Raw genomic sequence first — 19,391 nt, 5'->3', positions numbered from 1 at the left:
GGTCACCGCCAGGTCTCAAACTGGACCCCATTTCAGCGACTTACATGTCCCTAATCTATTCCAGTTATCCAACCACGGAAAGTGGACTTACAGTGTAATGTGCAATGTGAACCAAGTGACATTCTGGGAAAAACTTCACATCGTTGAGAGGTGACAGCTAGAGAGACTGAAAATTTCCGTGGCCTGACTGGAATTCGGATCCGCTACCTCTCAGTCTCCACACACTTGCTTTAGCGTTAGACCACCAGCCCTACTGAGATTACGCACCAAATTACGTCGCTAGTTCTAAAAAATGTATAGACATATTTGTATATAGTTCCCACAGGCAGTTGACACTGTCTTCGTGATTCTTTCATTTGCACAACTGTGCACTGGTTGTTGAGGAAATTACGTATTAGAACGCACTACTATTTCCTGCAGATTTACAGACTGGCTACTGTTTGGTTCCTGCAGGGAGATGGAGGAGACAAGGGAGGTGACATGATCAGAAAGACACTTTCATTGCTGGTTGTTGCGGAGATTACATACGTACAACGCACTGCTAGCTCCAACAACTGTAAAAACAGACTAGTGTAGGGTTCCTGCAGGGAAGTAGTGGAGACAAGGGAGGTGTATCGCCTCAACGTTGCTTTCACTGGCGGACAACATTTGAATATTATTAAGGAGGGGACGTTCATGAAAAACAAAGTATTTAACAGATGCATCAAATCCACCATTTTGAGGTTGCAGTAATGAAATTTTGTACCATGTTTTACATGAAATTAGCATATTTACTGGTAATTTCCTTGCATTTAAAAAATAGTGTTTGTACTTTTTCCTTAGAAGCTGTTCTACGAGATCTCTATAATTTTTTTACGTTTAAACTCTTTGCTTATATTAAGCTGCTGTCATGAAGTTTTTTGAATCTATCGAATAGGAGAATTTTAATCATTTTTAATTATAATTCTGTAAGTACGAGGGTTATAGTAATGTAAGGAATGATCGTTCGCGAAATGGAAAATACGGTAAAAATCTGATGAAGCTTTGCACAGATCCGTTGGGCATTGTGTCTAGTACGCCCTTCGATCGCATCATGTCGCCCTTTTCAGTACTGAGCTCACAGTGAGAACGTAAACATGGCTACAAATCAGCGTCTCCCGCCAAGTATGAGGACCTGGCGAAAGATTTCGCCCGAAGCTATGTAAACCACATAACATGACTGTCATGCGGTTCGTTCTACACGACAATTCTCGGCCGCAGTCTGCAGGGGCAATGAAGATTCTCCTGCAGCGTATTCGATGGGAAGTATTGTATTGCCCACAATACAGCCCGTAATTGCTATCCTCTGAGGCTCATCTCTGCTCAAATAAACTGCTGGCTATGAAGACAATATTTTGACACAGACAACGAGCTGCAGTCCAGAGTAGAAAATTGTCGAAAAGCACTGGCGGCTGTCTTTTACAACGAGGTAATTGAAAAGTTGGTATAACGCCACGACAGATGTCTAAGTCTGAGCGGCGACTGTGTGGAGAAGTAGCTGGAAGGTGTAGCAAACCGTTGCAAATAAAACAGTTTTGATTTTCACTGCGGTTTACATTTCGCGACCAATCGTTTGTTACTTTCCGAATAGCCCTCGTATAATACAAAATTCATGCAAAATTCTAAGCATTTTGCCACATATTCAGCTTACATTCAGAATTTCAACATTTGCTTATGACAAAACGTTGCATTTATAGATAAATAAGTGTAGAAATTTTCGTAATTCTAGCCTTCATATACTCTGAGAAAAGTTTATGTAAACTTTAAAACGTAATTTTCAGGAAATGCAATGTAAAGTTCAATTTAACGTTTTTTATTCTACCTCCTCAGAAGACCAGCGATTTGTGCTGAGGGTCCTTTTTCTCTTCAAGGCTTCTCTTCTGGTTTCTTGTTTTCTGCATTCTTTCCTCAATTGACTTTTCAGCTACAGGAGGGGCACCTGTAAATCTATTTTCTCAAGACGTCTTGATTGAAAGTTCCTATCTTAAAGCCAATTCTCTCTAATAACTTCTTCCCGACATTTGCATCATAAGTAACAATTCTGAAGCAGAAGAAAATGTGGTTTTAGTGCATCGTTTCCGTATGAGTGAATTTAGAGTCTCTTTTGGAGTCTGGGTATTGTCATCAACACACTTTTTTAGATGTTCGGCCTTCTAGATGTATCCCGTGCAAATTTTCTTGAAAGTAATCCACGAAATCGTTGTTCACCGAGCTAATATTCAAGCGTTGGTTCAAAACGCGGGCATGACCGGAAGGCCGCATTACACATTTTAATACTTTTCAAGCACTTCGGATGCGATTTCAGCATTGAAACTCCAGGAGCTCTATTAATCTTTGTATTAATCTTTCTTTCTTCCTTATACTGGCCACACAAACCGGAGCCGGTCCTCGGCCTTACTCAGTCCCCCTCCCTCATCTTCCTGTCAGCTGCATCTTTATCTCCTGGACCCAGTATCTGCGTATCTTCCACGGTATTATCCTTCCATCTCGTTCTCGGCCGTCCTAGTGGTCTCCTTTCTTTCGTTTCTCTATCCATTACTGCCTTTATTACCGTTTTCTCCCTTCTCCGCCTCCCATGTCCGTACCACCTGAGTCTTCTAGTTTTCACACTCGCTGCGATGTCGGGTAGTGGGTATAATTGTCTGACTACTCTTGTTTCCTCCACTGTTCATTTTATTTCACTGATCCATATATTTTTCTCAGTGCTTTCTTTTCAAAAGTGATGAATTATTTCCCTGTTTTTTTGTCAGGGCCAACACCTCGCTTGCGTAGCACACTATTGGTTTGACGATGGTCTGAAGTATTCTTACTTTTTCCTGCTTGGATAGTAGTTTATATCTTGTGATGTTATGCATAGCTCCTAGACACCTTCCCTCCACTTGAATGCTCGTTACGATCCCTTGTTCTATGAGGTTATGTTGGTTGATGTTGACACCGAGGTACATGAATGTGTCTGTGTTCTGTATTGTTAGACTCCTGATTGCTATATGGTCCTGAATGAGCTCTTCTTCCTATTACCATGACCTTTGCTTTAATTTTATTTATACTTACGCCTACTTTCTTAGCTCCTTCCATCAGTACAGTTCCCATTTTCTTCAGATCTTTCATACTCTTTCCTATCACCACAATATCATCTGCGAAAGCCAGGACATTTACCTTTTCCCTATGGTGACTCCTGCACATACTTGTATTATCCTCTTCAGGGTGTTGTTGAGTGCCAAACTGAACAGAGTTGGTGATATAGTATCTCCCGGTCTCACTCCTGTTATTTTCTACCTCATAAAACTCCCCCTGTACTTTCACTCTACATTTTGATTCCATCACACACACTTTAGGTAGCCTTGTCCGGCATCCCAGACTCTGCCATCATCCTCCACATCCCCTCTCTCACTGTGTTTTCATATGCTTTGTTGAACTCTATAAACATACGGGAGGTATCCTGATTGTGCTCCCAGTTCTTATCTACGAGGGTTACTCCAAAAGAAATGCACGCTATTTTTGTAAAAATACAGTTTTCATTCTGCATGTGTGAAAGTTTTACAGTGTGTAGATATATCCTTCCCGCTTGTTTCCAAACTTAGTTCAACCTGTTCCCGTGTCTTCAAGATGGCTGCTACACTTGACGTTCGTCAGAAGCAACGTGCTGTCATAGAATTCCTATGCTGTGAAAACGAGACAGTGGGAAACATCCACAAGAGGTAGAAAAAGAGGTAGAGGTAGGTATGGAGATGCTGCTGTCGATCGCAGTACAGTTAGTAGGTGGGCAAGCAGGTTACGTGATGCACGCGGGCACAGCAATATTGAGGATTGTCCTCGCACCGGCAGGCCTCTTACTGCACACACTCCAGACATTGTGCAGAGAGTTAATGAATTGGTGACTGCTGACAGGCGCATCACAGTGAACGAATTGTCATGCTACGTTGGGATAGGGGAAGGAAGTTTTTGCAGAATACTGAAAGTGTTGGCGTTCAAAAAGGTTTGTGCCAGGTGGGTTCCCAGGATGTTGACAGTGGCTCACAAAGAAACAAGAAAAACGGTATGCAGCGAACTTTTGGAACAGTAAGAGAATGGTGGAGATGAATTTCTTGGAAGAATTGTGACGGGTGATGAAACATGACTCCATCATTTTTCACCAGAGACGAAGAGGCTATCAATGGAGTGGCATAATGCAAATTCACGTTAGAAAAAAATAATTAAAAACCCCACCTTCTGCTGGAAAAGTTATGGCTACGGTGTTTTTCGATTCCGAAGGACTCTTGCTTGAGGACATCATGCCAAGTGGAACCATCATAAATTCTGATGCGTATGTGACGACAATGAAGAAACTTCAAGCTCGACTGAGTCGTGTTCGCCCACATCGGCAAAAGCAGGATTTTTTGCTGTTACACGACAATGCACGGCCACATGTCAGTCAAAAAACCATGGAAGCGATCACAGAACTCGGATGGAGAACACTGAAACACCCGCCTTACGGTCCTGGCCTGGCTCCATGTGATTATCATCTCTTTGGGAACCTGAAGGACTCTCTTTGTGGAACAAGGTTTGAAGATGGTTGAATCCCTTGTGCACGCTGCCAAACAGTGGCTCCAACAGGTTGGTCCAGAATTTTACCGTGCGGGTATACAGGCAAGATGGCGTAAGGCAGTTGAGCGGTATGGAAATTATGTGGAGAAATGAAAATATTGTTCCTAAAGGATGTACTACACACTGTGAAACTTTCAAACATGTAGAATAAAAGATGGCGTTAAAAAAATAGCGTGCATTTATTTTGGAGTGACCCTCGTAGTATTTTTCTTAGTGTGAATATTTGGTCAGTTGTTGACTTATCCTTCCTGAACCCACTTGTGCTGTGTCTAATATATCTTCAGTGTACGGATTGAGCCGGTTCAGTATAATTCTTGATATTTTTTGTAGCATATACGTAGTAGAGATGTCCCTTTGTAGCTCTGTGTCAGCATTTTGTCTCCCTTCTTGTGTTATGTAGCAGATTTCATAACTTCGGCATTATTTCTTTCCTCCACTTCTTTTATCAATACGCCTAAACATTCATATGTCTTGTCTCCCCATTCTTTCATAAACTCTGGTGTTATCATGTCTATGCCTGGATCCTTCCCATTTTTTAGTCTTTTTATTGCCGCCTTCACTTCCATCAGAGCTGGTTCTTCAAGTAATGGGTGTGTGATCTGGTTGTTTTCTGCCATGTTGCCGTTGTCACAGGTGTATGCCGGGCTGTTGGACAGCTCTTTGAAGTATCTTATCCAGCTCTCTAGATTCCGTTCATTTGTAGTGAAAAACTGATGTTTTCCATTCTTATCCTTCATTATCACAGACTTAGCTAAGTAGTCCTTTCTATAGCTTCTCATTGTATTTAGAACTGTGTACTATCGTTCTGGCTATAGTCCGCCTTCACCTTCTCTATCTGTTTATTTACGAATGATCTTTCGTCTCTCTTGATTGTTCACCTCATTTCTCTCGTAGATGACCTGTTTTTTATTTGGTTTTCATATTTGTTATTGCTCAACATTGCCTCTGTGGCTGTGCCACTAAAGCGGAGTTACTGAACGCAGTTTTCCGAAATTCCTTCACCAGGGAAGACGAATGGAATATTCCCGAATTTGAAACACGAACAGCTGCTAGCATGAGTTTCTCAGAAGTAGATACCTTAGGGGATGCGAAGCAACTCAAATCGCTTGATACAGGCAAGTCTTCAGGTCCAGATTGTATACCGATTAGGTTCCTTTCAGATTACGCTGATACAATAGCTCCCTACTTAGCAATCATATACAACCGCTCGCTCACCGATAGATCTGTACCTACAGATTGGAAAATTGCGCAGGTCGCACCAGTGTTTAAGAAGTGTAGTAGGAGTGACCCATCGACCTACAGACCTATATCATTGACGTCGGTTTGCAGTAGGGTTCTGGAGCATATACTGTATTCAAACATTATGAATCACCTCGAAGGAAACCATCTATTGATACGTAATCAGCATGGTTTCAGAAAACATCGTTCTGGTGCAACGCAGCTAGCTCTTTATTCGCACGAAGTAATGGCCGCTATCGACAGGGGATCTCAAGTTGATTCCGTATTTCTAGATTTCCGGAAAGCTTTTGACACCGTTCTTGACAAGCGACTTCTAATCAAGCTGCGGGCCTATGGGGTATCGTCTAAGTTGTGTGACTGGATTCGTGATTTCCTGTCAGGAAGGTCGCAGTTCGTAGTAATAGACGGCAAATCATCGAGTAAAACTGAAGTGATATCAGGTGTTCCCCAGGGAAGCGTCCTGCGACCTCTGCTGTTCCTGATCTATATAAAATGACCTGGGTGAAAATCTGAGCAGTTCTCTTAGGTTGTTCGCAGATGATGCTGTAATTTACCGTCTAGTAAGGTCATCCAAAGACCAGTATCAGTTGCAAAGCGATTTAGAAAAGATTGCTGTATGGTGTGGCAGGTGGCAGTTGACGCTAAATAACGAAAAGTGTGAGGTGATCCACATGAGTTCCAAAAGAAATCCGTTGGAATTCGATTACTCGATAAATAGTACAATTCTCAAGGCTGTCAATTCAACTAAGTACCTGGTGTTAAAATTACGAACAACTTCAGTTGGAAAGACCATATAGATAATATTGTGGGGAAGGCGAGCCAAAGGTTGCGTTTCATTGGCAGGACACTTAGAAGATGCAAGAAGTCCACTAAAGAGACAGCTTACACTACACTCGTTCGTCTCTGTTAGAATATTGCTGCGCGGTGTGGGATCCTTACCAGGTGGGATTGACGGAGGACATCGAAAGGGTGCAAAAAAGGGCAGGTCTTTTGTATTATCACGTAATAGGGGAGAGAGTGTGGCAGATATGATACGCGAGTTGGGATGGAAGTCATTAAAGCAAAGACGTTTTTCGTCGCGGCGAGATCTATTTACGAAATTTCAGTCACCAACTCTCTCTTCCGAATTCGAAAATATTTTGTTGAACCCAACCTACATAGGTAGGAATGGTCATAAAAAAAAGAGAAATCAGAGCTCGAACAGAAAGGTTTAGGTGTTCGTTTTTCCCGCGCGCTGCTCGGGAGTAGAATGGTAGAGAGATAGTATGATTGTGGTTTGATGAACCGTCTGCCAAGCACTTAAATGTGAATTGCAGAGTAATCATGTAGATGTAGATGTCTTCCTGCCTGAACTGTTTTTCTACATGTTTCATTGATCATGATTTGCGCTTGATATTGCTATTATTTTTGTCCCCTAGTAGTTCCTGTGCTGTCTCCTTTATAAAAAATAATTTGAAAATGATATTTTCGCTCAATTATGCGAACGTCCCCCTTTAGCGTATTACGAGAAATGTAACGGTCCTAGTACTGAACCTTGGGGTAGTCTTGATATTATATCCCACCACTGAGCGGTGGTTGTTACGGAGATTAAACTCTATAATTCGCCGCCTGTTCCAACAGATGTACCTACAGGCTAGTGTCTGTTTTCCACAGGGAGGTGCTGGAGGCGAGGGAAGTGTCACTGTCGGGGCAGGAGGCGGTGGTGCTGCGCCGCAAGCAAGAGCAAACTGGCGCCGCCTCCAGACCGCTTTCTGCAGCGGCGGTGCTGCTCACAGTCGCGGCTCTGCTGTGGGCTCGTGGGGTCAACCGCTAGGCTGGCGCCTTCTGCTCTGCCCTGACACACACCTCGCAGTATTTCGTTCCTACTTCCACGCCAGTCATTACATTACTTCATGTGTATAAAGTTATACTTTTATATCTTGCGTAAATGAGTAAATTATTGTGTCAAAACTCGATCAATGTAAAGTACTTGTAATAAATTATTATAAAGCAAAAATATAGTTAGTTCGTAAATTTAGAATGGACTTAGTGAACTTGTTACTGCAGAGGTGGTGATGCTGAAAATACATTAGGAAAAGTGGAGGCCAAGTATGAAGGGCTTTCAATAGGTAACGAAACCCATTTTTTTCTCGGACAACTACGGTTGAATGAATGCAGAATTTGTTGTGGGACATCATGGAATATTCTCGCTTCAGCCCCTATATTTTCATGGAGTTCCGATAGGTGGCGGCACTATAGATAGCCTTCAAAATGTCGTCTGTAACGAATGTGGGTTCCAAGAAGGGAGCTGTCATTAAGTTTCTTTCGGCAGAATACCAGAGCATTATAGATATTCTTAAGCATTTGCAGAACGTCTGCGGAGACAAATAATTATTATGAAATAACTTTTAAAGTGAAGGTAAAAGTACTGTATTTACGTAGTAGAAGTGTCGAAGCAAACTTTTGCTAAAGTACTGAAATAGATGTTTTCAGACAGATTTAACGATTTTAATATTCTTACTCTCTTACTGGCAATAAGTAAAGTGAAAATGAGTAAGTAAGCTTTATGCAAAGTAAAGATAAAACTCCTTTAGTTATAAATGAAATTCAGTAAAGTACAAAGAAGCCCTTCCGGTTGGCCGTGCGGTCTAACGCACGGCTTTCCCGGTGGGAATGAGCGCCTGGTCCCCGGCACGAATCCGCCCAGCGGATTTGTGTTGAGGTCCGGTGAACCGGCCACTCTGTGGATGTTTTTTAGGCGGTTTTCCATCTGCCTCGGCGAATGCGGGCTGGTTCCCCTTATTCCGCCTCAGTTACACTATGTCGGCTATTGCTGCACAAACAAGTTCTCCACGTACGTGTACACCACCATTACTCTGCCACGCAAACATAGGGGCTTCACTCGTCTGGTGTGAGACGTTCCCTGGGGAGGGGGGGGGGGTCCACAGGGGACGGAACCACACAATAACACTGGGTTCGGTGGGGGGGGGGGGCGGAGGGGTGAAGTGGACTGTGGTAGTCGTCGTGGAGGGACCACTGCGGCTGCGGTGGGGACGGAGCCTCTCCGTCGTTTCTAGGTCCCCGGTTAGCATACAATACAAAGTACAAAGAGCTATGAATAGGAAATTGCTTATATGGCTCAGTGACACTGAAGCACGGTTGCATAAAAATACTGAATGACAATATTGAGTGACCACAACCTACCTTTGGCTTTTGACAGATCTTTTGTTAAGAGAATGGTATAAGGAACGTGTCTTAATAAATTTAAATTTTAATGCGTGTATTATGCTATTAGAATATATAGTTCAGCTAATTCAATCTACACAAGATGTAGCCTCTTCAAGTTATTAAATACATTTTTAAGACGTTTTTCCATGCATCTCTGTCCGCTGCTGTCTTCTGCCAGTTGAAGCCCGCAACTTTCTTGAATTCCTTATCCCAGCGATCAGATGGTCTCCCTGGTGGTCTTCGTTTTTCTCTGGGACTCCACTCTAAAACTGATTTTGTCCATATTCCATCCTTCGTTCTTGCAATATGTCCTGCCCACTGCCATTTTAGAGTCTTCACCCGTTCTATAATATCTTTGACTCCCGTTATTGCTCGAATGTCTTCACTTTTCTGTAGATCTTTCTTGGTGAGACCTAACATTGACCTTTCAACAGCTTTCTGAGCAGTTCTAAGTTTCCTTTTGAAAAATTCATTTAAAGTCCAAGTTTCACACCCATATGTTAAAACCAGAAGACAGGAAAAACTGTCAACGAGAAGACAGTTTTTTATCAGATGATATATATATATACTTTTTCTGCTTCTATATATATATACATATATATATATATATATATATATATATATATATATATATATATACTCCTGGAAATTGAAATAAGAACACCGTAAATTCATTGTCCCAGGAAGGGGAAACTTTATTGACACATTCCTGGGGTCAGATACATCACATGATCACACTGACAGAACCACAGGCACATAGACACAGGCAACACAGCATGCACAATGTCGGCACTAGTACCGTGTATATCCACCTTTCGCAGCAATGCAGGCTGCTATTCTCCCATGGAGACGATCGTAGAGATGCTGGATGTAGTCCTGTGGAACGGCTTGCCATGCCATTTCCACCTGGCGCCTCAGTTGGACCAGCGTTCGTGCTGGACGTGCAGACCGCGTGAGACGACGCTTCATCCAGTCCCAAACATGCTCAATGGGGGACAGATCCGGAGATCTTGCTGGCCAGGGTAGTTGACTTACACCTTCTAGAGCACGTTGGGTGGCACGGGATACATGCGGACGTGCATTGTCCTGTTGGAACAGCAAGTTCCCTTGCCGGTCTAGGAATGGTAGAACGATGGGTTCGATGACGGTTTGGATGTACCGTGCACTATTCAGTGTCCCCTCGACGATCACCAGTGGTGTACGGCCAGTGTAGGAGATCGCTCCCCACACCATGATGCCGGGTGTTGGCCCTGTGTGCCTCGGTCGTATGCAGTCCTGATTGTGGCGCTCACCTGCACGGCGCCAAACACGCATACGACCATCATTGGCACCAAGGCAGAAGCGACTCTCATCGCTGAAGACGACACGTCTCCATTCGTCCCTCCATTCACGCCTGTCGCGACACCACTGGAGGCGGGCTGCACGATGTTGGGGCGTGAGCGGAAGACGGCCTAACGGTGTGCGGGACCGTAGCCCAGCTTCATGGAGACGGTTGCGAATGGTCCTCGCCGATACCCCAGGAGCAACAGTGTCCCTAATTTGCTGGGAAGTGGCGGTGCGGTCCCCTACGGCACTGCGTAGGATCCTACGGTCTTGGCGTGCATCCGTGCGTCGCTGCGGTCCGGTCCCAGGTCGACGGGCACGTGCACCTTCCGCCGACCACTGGCGACAACATCGATGTACTGTGGAGACCTCACGCCCCACGTGTTGAGCAATTCGGCGGTACGTCCACCCGGCCTCCCGCATGCCCACTATACGCCCTCGCTCAAAGTCCGTCAACTGCACATACGGTTCACGTCCACGCTGTCGCGGCATGCTACCAGTGTTAAAGACTGCGATGGAGCTCCGTATGCCACGGCAAACTGGCTGACACTGACGGCGGCGGTGCACAAATGCTGCGCAGCTAGCGCCATTCGACGGCCAACACCGCGGTTCCTGGTGTGTCCGCTGTGCCGTCCGTGTGATCATTGCTTGTACAGCCCTCTCGCAGTGTCCGGAGCAAGTATGGTGGGTCTGACACACTGGTGTCAATGTGTTCTTTTTTCCATTTCCAGGAGTGTATATGATCAGTATATATATATATATATATATATATATATATATATATATATATATATATATATATATATTAAATTTCATCTGCTTTTCTGAACCTTAACCATTTATTTGCCTAGATAGGCTGGCGTCCGTAAGCCCATTAGGCAAACCACTTAATGAACTTGATACAGAAAAGTCCTACATTCAGTATTATTCCATTTTACTCCATTTTTTTCAAACGGCCAGAAATCTCTTAGGAAAAAGAACTAATAGTCTGATTTCCGTATCTGTTACTCATACATCAAGGTCAAATCGTGTAGAAAGGGCAACACTGTACCACAGTTGTATAATATATGCGCAATTCTGAGAGTCAACAAGTGGATGGTTAGTCGTCAGTCATCGTCATAACATGGTCGCCCAAACGTCTCCTGTCTGCCCCATGCAGGCCAGCCTCACACAGTTGTGACTTCTGCAATGTTGGAACCTGTGGACACTCTCATTGGAAGCGACCGACTGATACGAACGAACGCATCCTCCCGCATCACACAAGTCTGCGGACCAGATAGGAGCTCACAAAACTTCACTGCACTGTTATTCCTCATCCATCCTACAGGCCGGATCTCGCACCTTCTGACTACCATCTGTTTGGCCGAAAGAACAATGCACCCTGAAAGAATTAGTACGTGGGTTATGGGGAGGTTACTGATGCAGCGAGACGTCAGCTCCGACTTCAACCAGTAAAGTGGTACCACGCAGGCATGAACGCCCTTCCAGTAACGTGGCATGAGTTCGTCACATTGAAATGAGATTATGTCGAAAAACAGCTTTTTCTAGTCAAAACAGTTGGGAATAACATGGTGTGTTGGAATACTGAATAAAACTAGCCTACTTTCAGAAAAGGAAGTGTTGCATTACTTATCGAACACCCCCCCGTATATTTTAACTTCGTATTTGGCCTTTCCTTGCTATCACTGTCTACACAAACTGCTTTACTATAAGGATCATATCTCCTCCCACTGAATACTCATTCTCTGTTCCCCACCCGTCAGAAATCTCCTTCCCTGTAACGACAGTAAACAAAAACTGTTTCAACGTAACGTCATTGTTGTATGAATAAAAACACTCTTTGTGAATAAATAATCGGATTTCCCGCATTTTGTCATCAGAAGGATGCAATTCTAGACCATTTGATGAAAATGGTGTTACATAATCGCATTTATAATATTAAACGGTAATCTTTGCATATGCTAATGAAATATGTTTATCGTTTTTGTATCAAGTAATCCACCATACAACATTGAGTGAGTACTAATCGTTTGAGATACAGTAACTTTTGTGTACATCGTATTACATTAAATTCCTTGGGTACCAAAATGTCTCAAATACACTGAATAGTTAAGAAAACAATGTCAGTTTTAAATTGTTGCGCCTCTTGGATAAATTTCTGTGGATGCCCACGTGTGAGACGTACTTGGTAAATCCAAAATCTCGATAAAATTAAAATAAAACATGGAGACGTAATGTGGGCTACTTCACTGGTTTTAGGTTTATCTCGAAGATTTTGTAAAGATAATCTACGAAGTTTGTGAGAAAAGTAACGAGCCTAACAGCAGTGCGAGCAATCTGGCAACGCTGCATATGTAGAACATTGTCCTCATTCCTTCCAGATGCAAAGTTCGAGTTTCAACTCCGGACAGACATCAGATGAGGTTTGAGAGTGTATTCAGTGAAGCAGTGTTTTTGTTGAGTGTTACGAAAATGGAACAGCTGATCTTAGAGCACTCTTATGCCATCAAATTCTGTGTTAAATTTGGAGAATCTGCAAGTTTGACCATTGGTAAACATTCGTTATTAGGAGCACAAGTTTTTCGCTGACACAAATCATTTCTGGAAGGCTAATAACACGTTGTAGGTGAATGTCGTTCAGGGAGACCCTCAACTTCAAAAACCGACGAAAGTGTCAAACGGGTACATGCTCTTGTGAAATTGTTTCTCCAGGACAAAGGTGTCCTTGAAAGGCCCAGGAAGTGGGTGGCTCCAGTGAGACCAGACAATGCAGACAAGTGGATGCTGACATAATGCCAACGCTCCATGTCGCATGGCCAATTCCATCACGGAATTTTTGTTCTCAAAACACATTCCTGCTGTTCCGCAGCCCCCCTATTCAAGTGGCCTTAGTCCTCGTGACTTTATTTCCCCTAAAATGAAAACTGTATTAAAAGGACATCATTTTTGGCCTTTGGAGAACATTCAAAACAATGTGACTGACACGATAAATGCCTTACCAGCCTTTCAGCACTGCTACGAAGACTGGGTACAACGACTCCGCAGGTGTGTAGCTGTCGCAAGGGACTACTTTGAAGGGGACAGTATTGTTGTATTGTTGCTTGAAAAAATAAAAATTTTGGTAGAAAAAACTCAGTGACCAAGATAGATACGAATCCCACGCTTACCACGGTGGTACAAGTTTATATGCCAACTACCTCCGCAGATGAAGAAGAGATGGAAGAAATGTATGATGAAATAAAAGAAATTATTCAGATAGTGAAGGGAGACGAAAATTTAATAATCATTGGTGACTGGAACTCGACAGTAGGAAAATGAAGAGAAGGAAACGTAGTAGGTGGGTATTGAATGGGAGTAAGGAATGAAAGAGGAAGCCGCCTGGTAGAATTCTTCACAGAGCGTAACTTAATCATAGCTAAAACTCGGTTCAAGAATCATGAAAGAAGGTTGTATACATGGAAGACACCTGGAGATAGGAGTGCAGGTAGGCTACTACGAACAGCATAGTGAACGCATTATTGTGGGCGAGATAGACACGAAGCCCACTCCTACTACAATAGTACAAGTTTATATGCCAACTAGCTCTGCAGATGATGAAGAAATTGATGAAATGTATGATGAGATAAAAAAAATTATTCAGGTAGTGAAGGGAGACGAAAATTTAATAGTCATGGGTAACTGGAATTCGAGAGTAGGAAAAGGGAGGGAAGGAAACATAGTAGGTGAATATGGATTGGGGGAAAGAAATGAAAGAGGAAGCCGTCTGGTAGAATTTTGCACGGAGCATAACTTAATCATAGCTAACACTTGGTTCAAGAATCATAAAAGAAGGTTGTACACGTGGAAGAATCCTGGAAATACTAGAAGGTATCAGATAAATTATATAATCGGAAGACAGAGATTTAGGAACCAGGTTTTAAATTGTAAGACATTTCCAGTGGCAGATGTGATCTCTGACCACAATATATTGGTTATGAACTGTAGATTAAATCTGAAGAAACTGCAAAAAGGTGGGAATTTAAGGAGATGGGTCCTGGACAAAGTGAAAGAACCAGGGGTTGTACAGAGTTTCAGGGAGAGCATTAGGGAACGATTGACAAGAATAGGGGAAAGAAATACAGTAGAAGGATAATAGGTATCTTTGAGGGATAAAGTAGTGAAGGCAGCTGAGGATCAAGTAGGTAAAAAGACGAGGGCTAGTAGAAATCCGTGGGTAACAGAAGAAATATTGAATTTAATTGATGAAAGGAGAAAATATAAAAATGCCGTAAACGAATCAGGCAAAAAGGAGTACAAACGTCTTAAAAATGAGATCGACAGGAAGTGAAAAATGGCTAAGCAGGGATGGCTAGAGGACAAATGTAAGGATGTAGAGGCTTATCTCGCTAGGGGTAAGATAGATACTGCCTACAGGAAAATTAAAGAGACTTTTGGAGAAAAGAGAACCTCTTGTATGAATATCAAGAGCGCAGATGGAAACCCAGTCCTAAGCAAAGAAGGGAAAGCAGAAAGGTGGAAGGAGTATATGGAGGGTCTATACAAGGGCGATGTACTTGAGGAAATTATTATCGAAATGGAAGAGAATGTAGAAGAAGATAAAATGGGAGATATGACACTGCGTGAAGAGTTTGACAGAGCACTGAAAGATCTGAGTCGAAACAAGGTCCCGGGAGTAGACAATATTCCATTAGAATTTCTGACAGCCTTGGGAGAGCCAGTCCTGACAAAACTCTACCATCTGGTGACAAGATGTATGAGATAGGCGAAATACCCTCAGATTTCAGGAAGAATACAATAATTCCAATCCCAAAGAAAACAGGCGTTGACAGCTGTGAAAATTACCAAACTATCTGTTTAATAAGTCACAGCTGCAAAATACTAAGGCAAACTCTTTACAGACGAATGGAAAAACTGGTAGAAGCCGACCTCGGGGAAAATCAGTTTGGATTCCATAGAAATATTGGAACACGTGAGGCAATACTGACCCTTCGACTTATCTTAGAAAATAGATTAAGGAAAGGCAAATCTACGTTTCTAGCATTTGTAGACTTACAGAAAGCTTTTGACAATGTTGACTGGAATACTCTCTTTCAAATTCTGAAGGTGGCAGGGGGAAAATACAAGGACCGAAAGGCTATTTACAATTTGTACAGAAAGCAGATGGCAGTTATAAGAGTCGAGGGGCATGAAAGGGAAGCAGTGGTAGGGAAGGGAGTGAGACAGGGTTGTAGCATCTCCCCGATGTTATTCAATCTGTATATTGAGCAAGCAGGAAAGGAAACAAAAGAAAAATTCGTAACAGGTATTAAATTCCAAGGAGAAGAGATAAAAACTTTGAGGTTCGCCGATGACATTGTAATTGTATCAGACACAGCAAAAGATCTGGAAGAGCAGTTGAACGGAATGGACAGTGCCTTGAAAGGAGGATATTAGATGAACATCAACAAAAGCAAAACGAGGATAATGGAATGTAGTTGAATCAAGTCTTGTGATGCAGAGGGATTTAGATTAGGAAATGAGACGCTTTAAGTAAAGGTGTTTTGTTGCTATTTGGGGAGCAAAATAACTAATTATGGTCGAAGTAGAGAGGACACAAAATGTAGACTGGCAATGAAAAGGAAAGCGTTTCTGAAGAAGAGAAATTTGTTAACATCGAGTATAGATTTAAGTGTCAGGAAGTCGTTTCTGAAAGTATTTGTATGGAGTGCAGCCGTGTATGGAAGTGAAACATGGACGATAAATAGTTTGGACAAGAAGAGAATAGAAGCTTTAGAAATGTGGTGCTACAGAAGAATGCTGAAGATTAGATGGGTAGATCACATGACTAATGACGAGGTATTGAATAGAATTGGGAGAAGAGGAGTTTGTGGCACAACTTGACTACAAGAAGGGATCGATTGGTAGGACATGATCTGAGGCATCAAGGGATCTCCAATTTAGTATCTGAGGGCAGCGTGGAGGGTAAAAATCGTAGAGGGAGCCGAAGAGATGAATACACTAAGCAGATTTAGAAGGATGTAGGTTGCCGTAGGTACGGGGAGATGAAGAAGCTTGCACAGGATAGAGTAGCATGGAGACCTGCATCAAACCAGTCTCTGGATTGAAGACCACAACAACAACAACAGACACACAGTATCATTACTTTTCTTATACACCTCGAGGTCTTGGCTTCTCTTAACTCACCACTGAGCGGCATTATGAATTATCACATACAGATCTGTATATCAGTACATTCAGTTTTATGCGATATAAAAATGCAAAGGATTTATTTATAATATGTTTACTTCCAAGAAAGGATTTACATTTCAAAATTTCATTTCTAAAGTGAAATAGAGAAATTTTTCATCAGTATAGCTTCGCAAATATGTTGTGATGTTACAACTGGGATGGTCCCTGCATTGAGAGAACGAACTGTTCCTCTGTTCCTGTCTTCTGCTCAGTCGGTATCCTATATCTAAAGGTGTCGCTGCCGTTCGGACGGAATAATTTAACACAAAAAATCTAGTTCAGAAACGATGGAAATCAATTCGCAACAGATATTTCTGGTGTTGAGCGCTAAAGACGTTTGCTTTTTCTATTCTGTTTTGTTGATTCAATAATATCCACTTCTAATAATGTTACTTAACCAGTCGTCCGACCAATGATTTCTATACACCATTTGGAAAAAAGCTTAGAAAATCTGGAAACAATTCAGCGACAATGGCACTATAAGAGTTCCTAGCAGTACGAGGAATACACTGTGGAACTAAACCCAATGCTAACAAAAATTTCGTTGTCGCTTATTTACAGAAGAATCTAATCGCGCAATTCTAATCACTCATCTCCAACGGCAATACTTCTAGTGGTTGGGTATGCCAAGAAAGGAGTATTTGGTGAAGTAATGTGAGAAGTGGTAATTCTGGGTGCCATAATGTTGTTGGATGCAATTTTCATGGCCAACACTAGGGCCAAAGGTGTACCCAAAAGAACAATTGTGTTTCCTGAGTGCAGCTTCCCTCATGTAGCGGCTATTGTTGGCAATAATCTCGAAGGCAGCCGATATAGTCGAAGATAACTGATGTTACGTGTGTAGACTATAACTCTCCAATGCGTATGCTGCAAGATGGCAATGAAAGTCGAGATCTTCTAAAAAAGTATGAGTTTTGAGCTGCAATTATGGTTGCTTATACGTCTGGAAAAGTAACTCTGGCAAGTTTGAAGTGCAGCCTACTGAGGAGGGCATTGGAGAAGATGAAGGTTAAAATGGCTCTGAGCACTATAGGACTTAACTTCTAAGGTCATCAGTCCCCTAGAACTTAGAACTGCTTAAACCTAACTAACCTAATGACATCGCACACATCCATACCCGAGGCAGGATTCGAACCTGCGACCGTAGCGGCCGCGCGGTTCCAGACTGTAGCGCCTACAACCGCTCGGCCACCCCGGCCGGCGAGAAGGTGAAGGTCTCGCGTTGGGGAGGAGAGTAGTTTAAACACTATTGTTAATTTTTTGATAGTTTTCTGTGGCTTCTCTAAATTGATTAAGGTAAATGCTGGGATGATTCCTTTGAAAACAGCACGGGCAGTTACCTTTTCTAGACTTGCCCGATAAGAGTTTGTGTTTTTCGCTTGATGCTGTCATCGTTCATCGATCAATAAATCCTACTCTTAATTCCTTTTCTCACTTTGAGAAGTGATTATAAGCGAATGACAGTTAGGGTAATGGTATGCTTTCGTCACAACGAAATTCCCGTTATTTTCAATTAATGGGAAGTTTTATAATGCAAATAATATTGTTCGCTCAGAATAGTTTAAGGATCGCATTTCAAATTAGTTATGGTAGTCCATGTCATTCTCAACATGTGACATCCTCCTTTTGTGTACGAAAGATACTATCCTTGTTTAGACTACCAGAAAGAGTGACATATTTTCAGGTAGAAACGTCTGAGACAACGTACTTCAGTAAGCAATGCGAGAGCTGAGGTCAGCATTATGACCTACCTGCTCTGATCCAAAGAACGTGACATGTAAATATCCACTAACACGTGAAACGCTTCACCAGTTTGATGGCTTGACGTAAATGGCGTCTTAGTGAAGCCCGAGATGGTTTCTCAGCAGCTAATGTCTAAAATATTTTGAAAGTCCATCGCCGAGTATCAGAATATCATAGCTGCGAGTCTTCTCATGCAAAACGCCAACTGAAGGAGTTTCTAATTTTACATTTTGTACTTAACAGCCAGAGTCTCTCAACCGTCTTGCACGGAGATGAAATTACAGAGACAGGATGAAAAAAGAACACAAGTTCATAAATTATCTGCGGTGATAACGATCACTCAGTTCTTATAAAATGAATGTAATTTTATTTATTTATTTATTTATTGTTACCAGAGGTCACGAACTGCTGGAACTAGATGGTGCGAGCTTGTCTTAAAATTATTCATGTGATACGGTAATTTTGTAGCTTCAAGGGTTCATTTTTATCATCATTAGTTAACTTCTGACTTCCACATCTGGACTAGCTTACTAATCATCATATGCGTTATCGGAAGTCTTAAATGATTTTTATTGAGGAAACACGTTCTTAGATTGCCTTATCAGGGAATTAATCGCCCTTGGTGGCCAACACATAGATTTCACCTGTGTTAATCTCTCCCTCCACTCTGAGGAGTGGCATCTGAAAAGAGGCTACTGCAGAATGAGTGAGATATTTAACAAAGACTGCAGATTAGGAATGTGACACAAAAAAGTATTCAATAATATTTCGATCGGCAATTTACAGACTTCAGTCACTATAACAAATACGTCATGAAACCAATCAGCAGACCGTGGCCCGTGGCTCATTCATGATTGTGCCAGTAAATGCCGGCCGCGGTGTTCTAGCGGTTCTGGCGCTGCAGTCCGGAACCGCGGGACTGCTACGGTCGCAGGTTCGAATCCTGCCTCGGGCATGGGTGTGTGTCATGTCCTTAGGTTAGTTAGGTTTAAGTAGTTCTAAGTTCTAGGGGACTTATGACCTAAGATGTTGAGTCCCATAGTGCTCAG

At 42.5% G+C, this 19,391-nt stretch overlaps 1 protein-coding gene across 1 annotated transcript in view; it reads left to right on the top strand.

Moving 5' to 3' along the window:
* Window positions 1-19,391, top strand: part of LOC126165291 (uncharacterized) — a 380,023-nt gene that overhangs the window by 101,614 nt on the left and 259,018 nt on the right. Inside the window, exons 10-11 of the mRNA XM_049920310.1 lie at window positions 7,495-7,637; window positions 13,848-13,983. Coding sequence (XP_049776267.1) covers window positions 7,495-7,637; window positions 13,848-13,983 — 279 coding nt within the window. The remainder of the gene's footprint in view (window positions 1-7,494; window positions 7,638-13,847; window positions 13,984-19,391) is intronic.

The sequence above is a fragment of the Schistocerca cancellata genome, chromosome 1 (assembly GCF_023864275.1).
Source record: "Schistocerca cancellata isolate TAMUIC-IGC-003103 chromosome 1, iqSchCanc2.1, whole genome shotgun sequence".
NCBI classification, from domain to species: domain Eukaryota; kingdom Metazoa; phylum Arthropoda; class Insecta; order Orthoptera; family Acrididae; genus Schistocerca; species Schistocerca cancellata.
The sequence above is the reverse complement of the archived record's forward strand: the minus strand, read 5'-3'. Positions and strand labels throughout refer to the sequence as shown.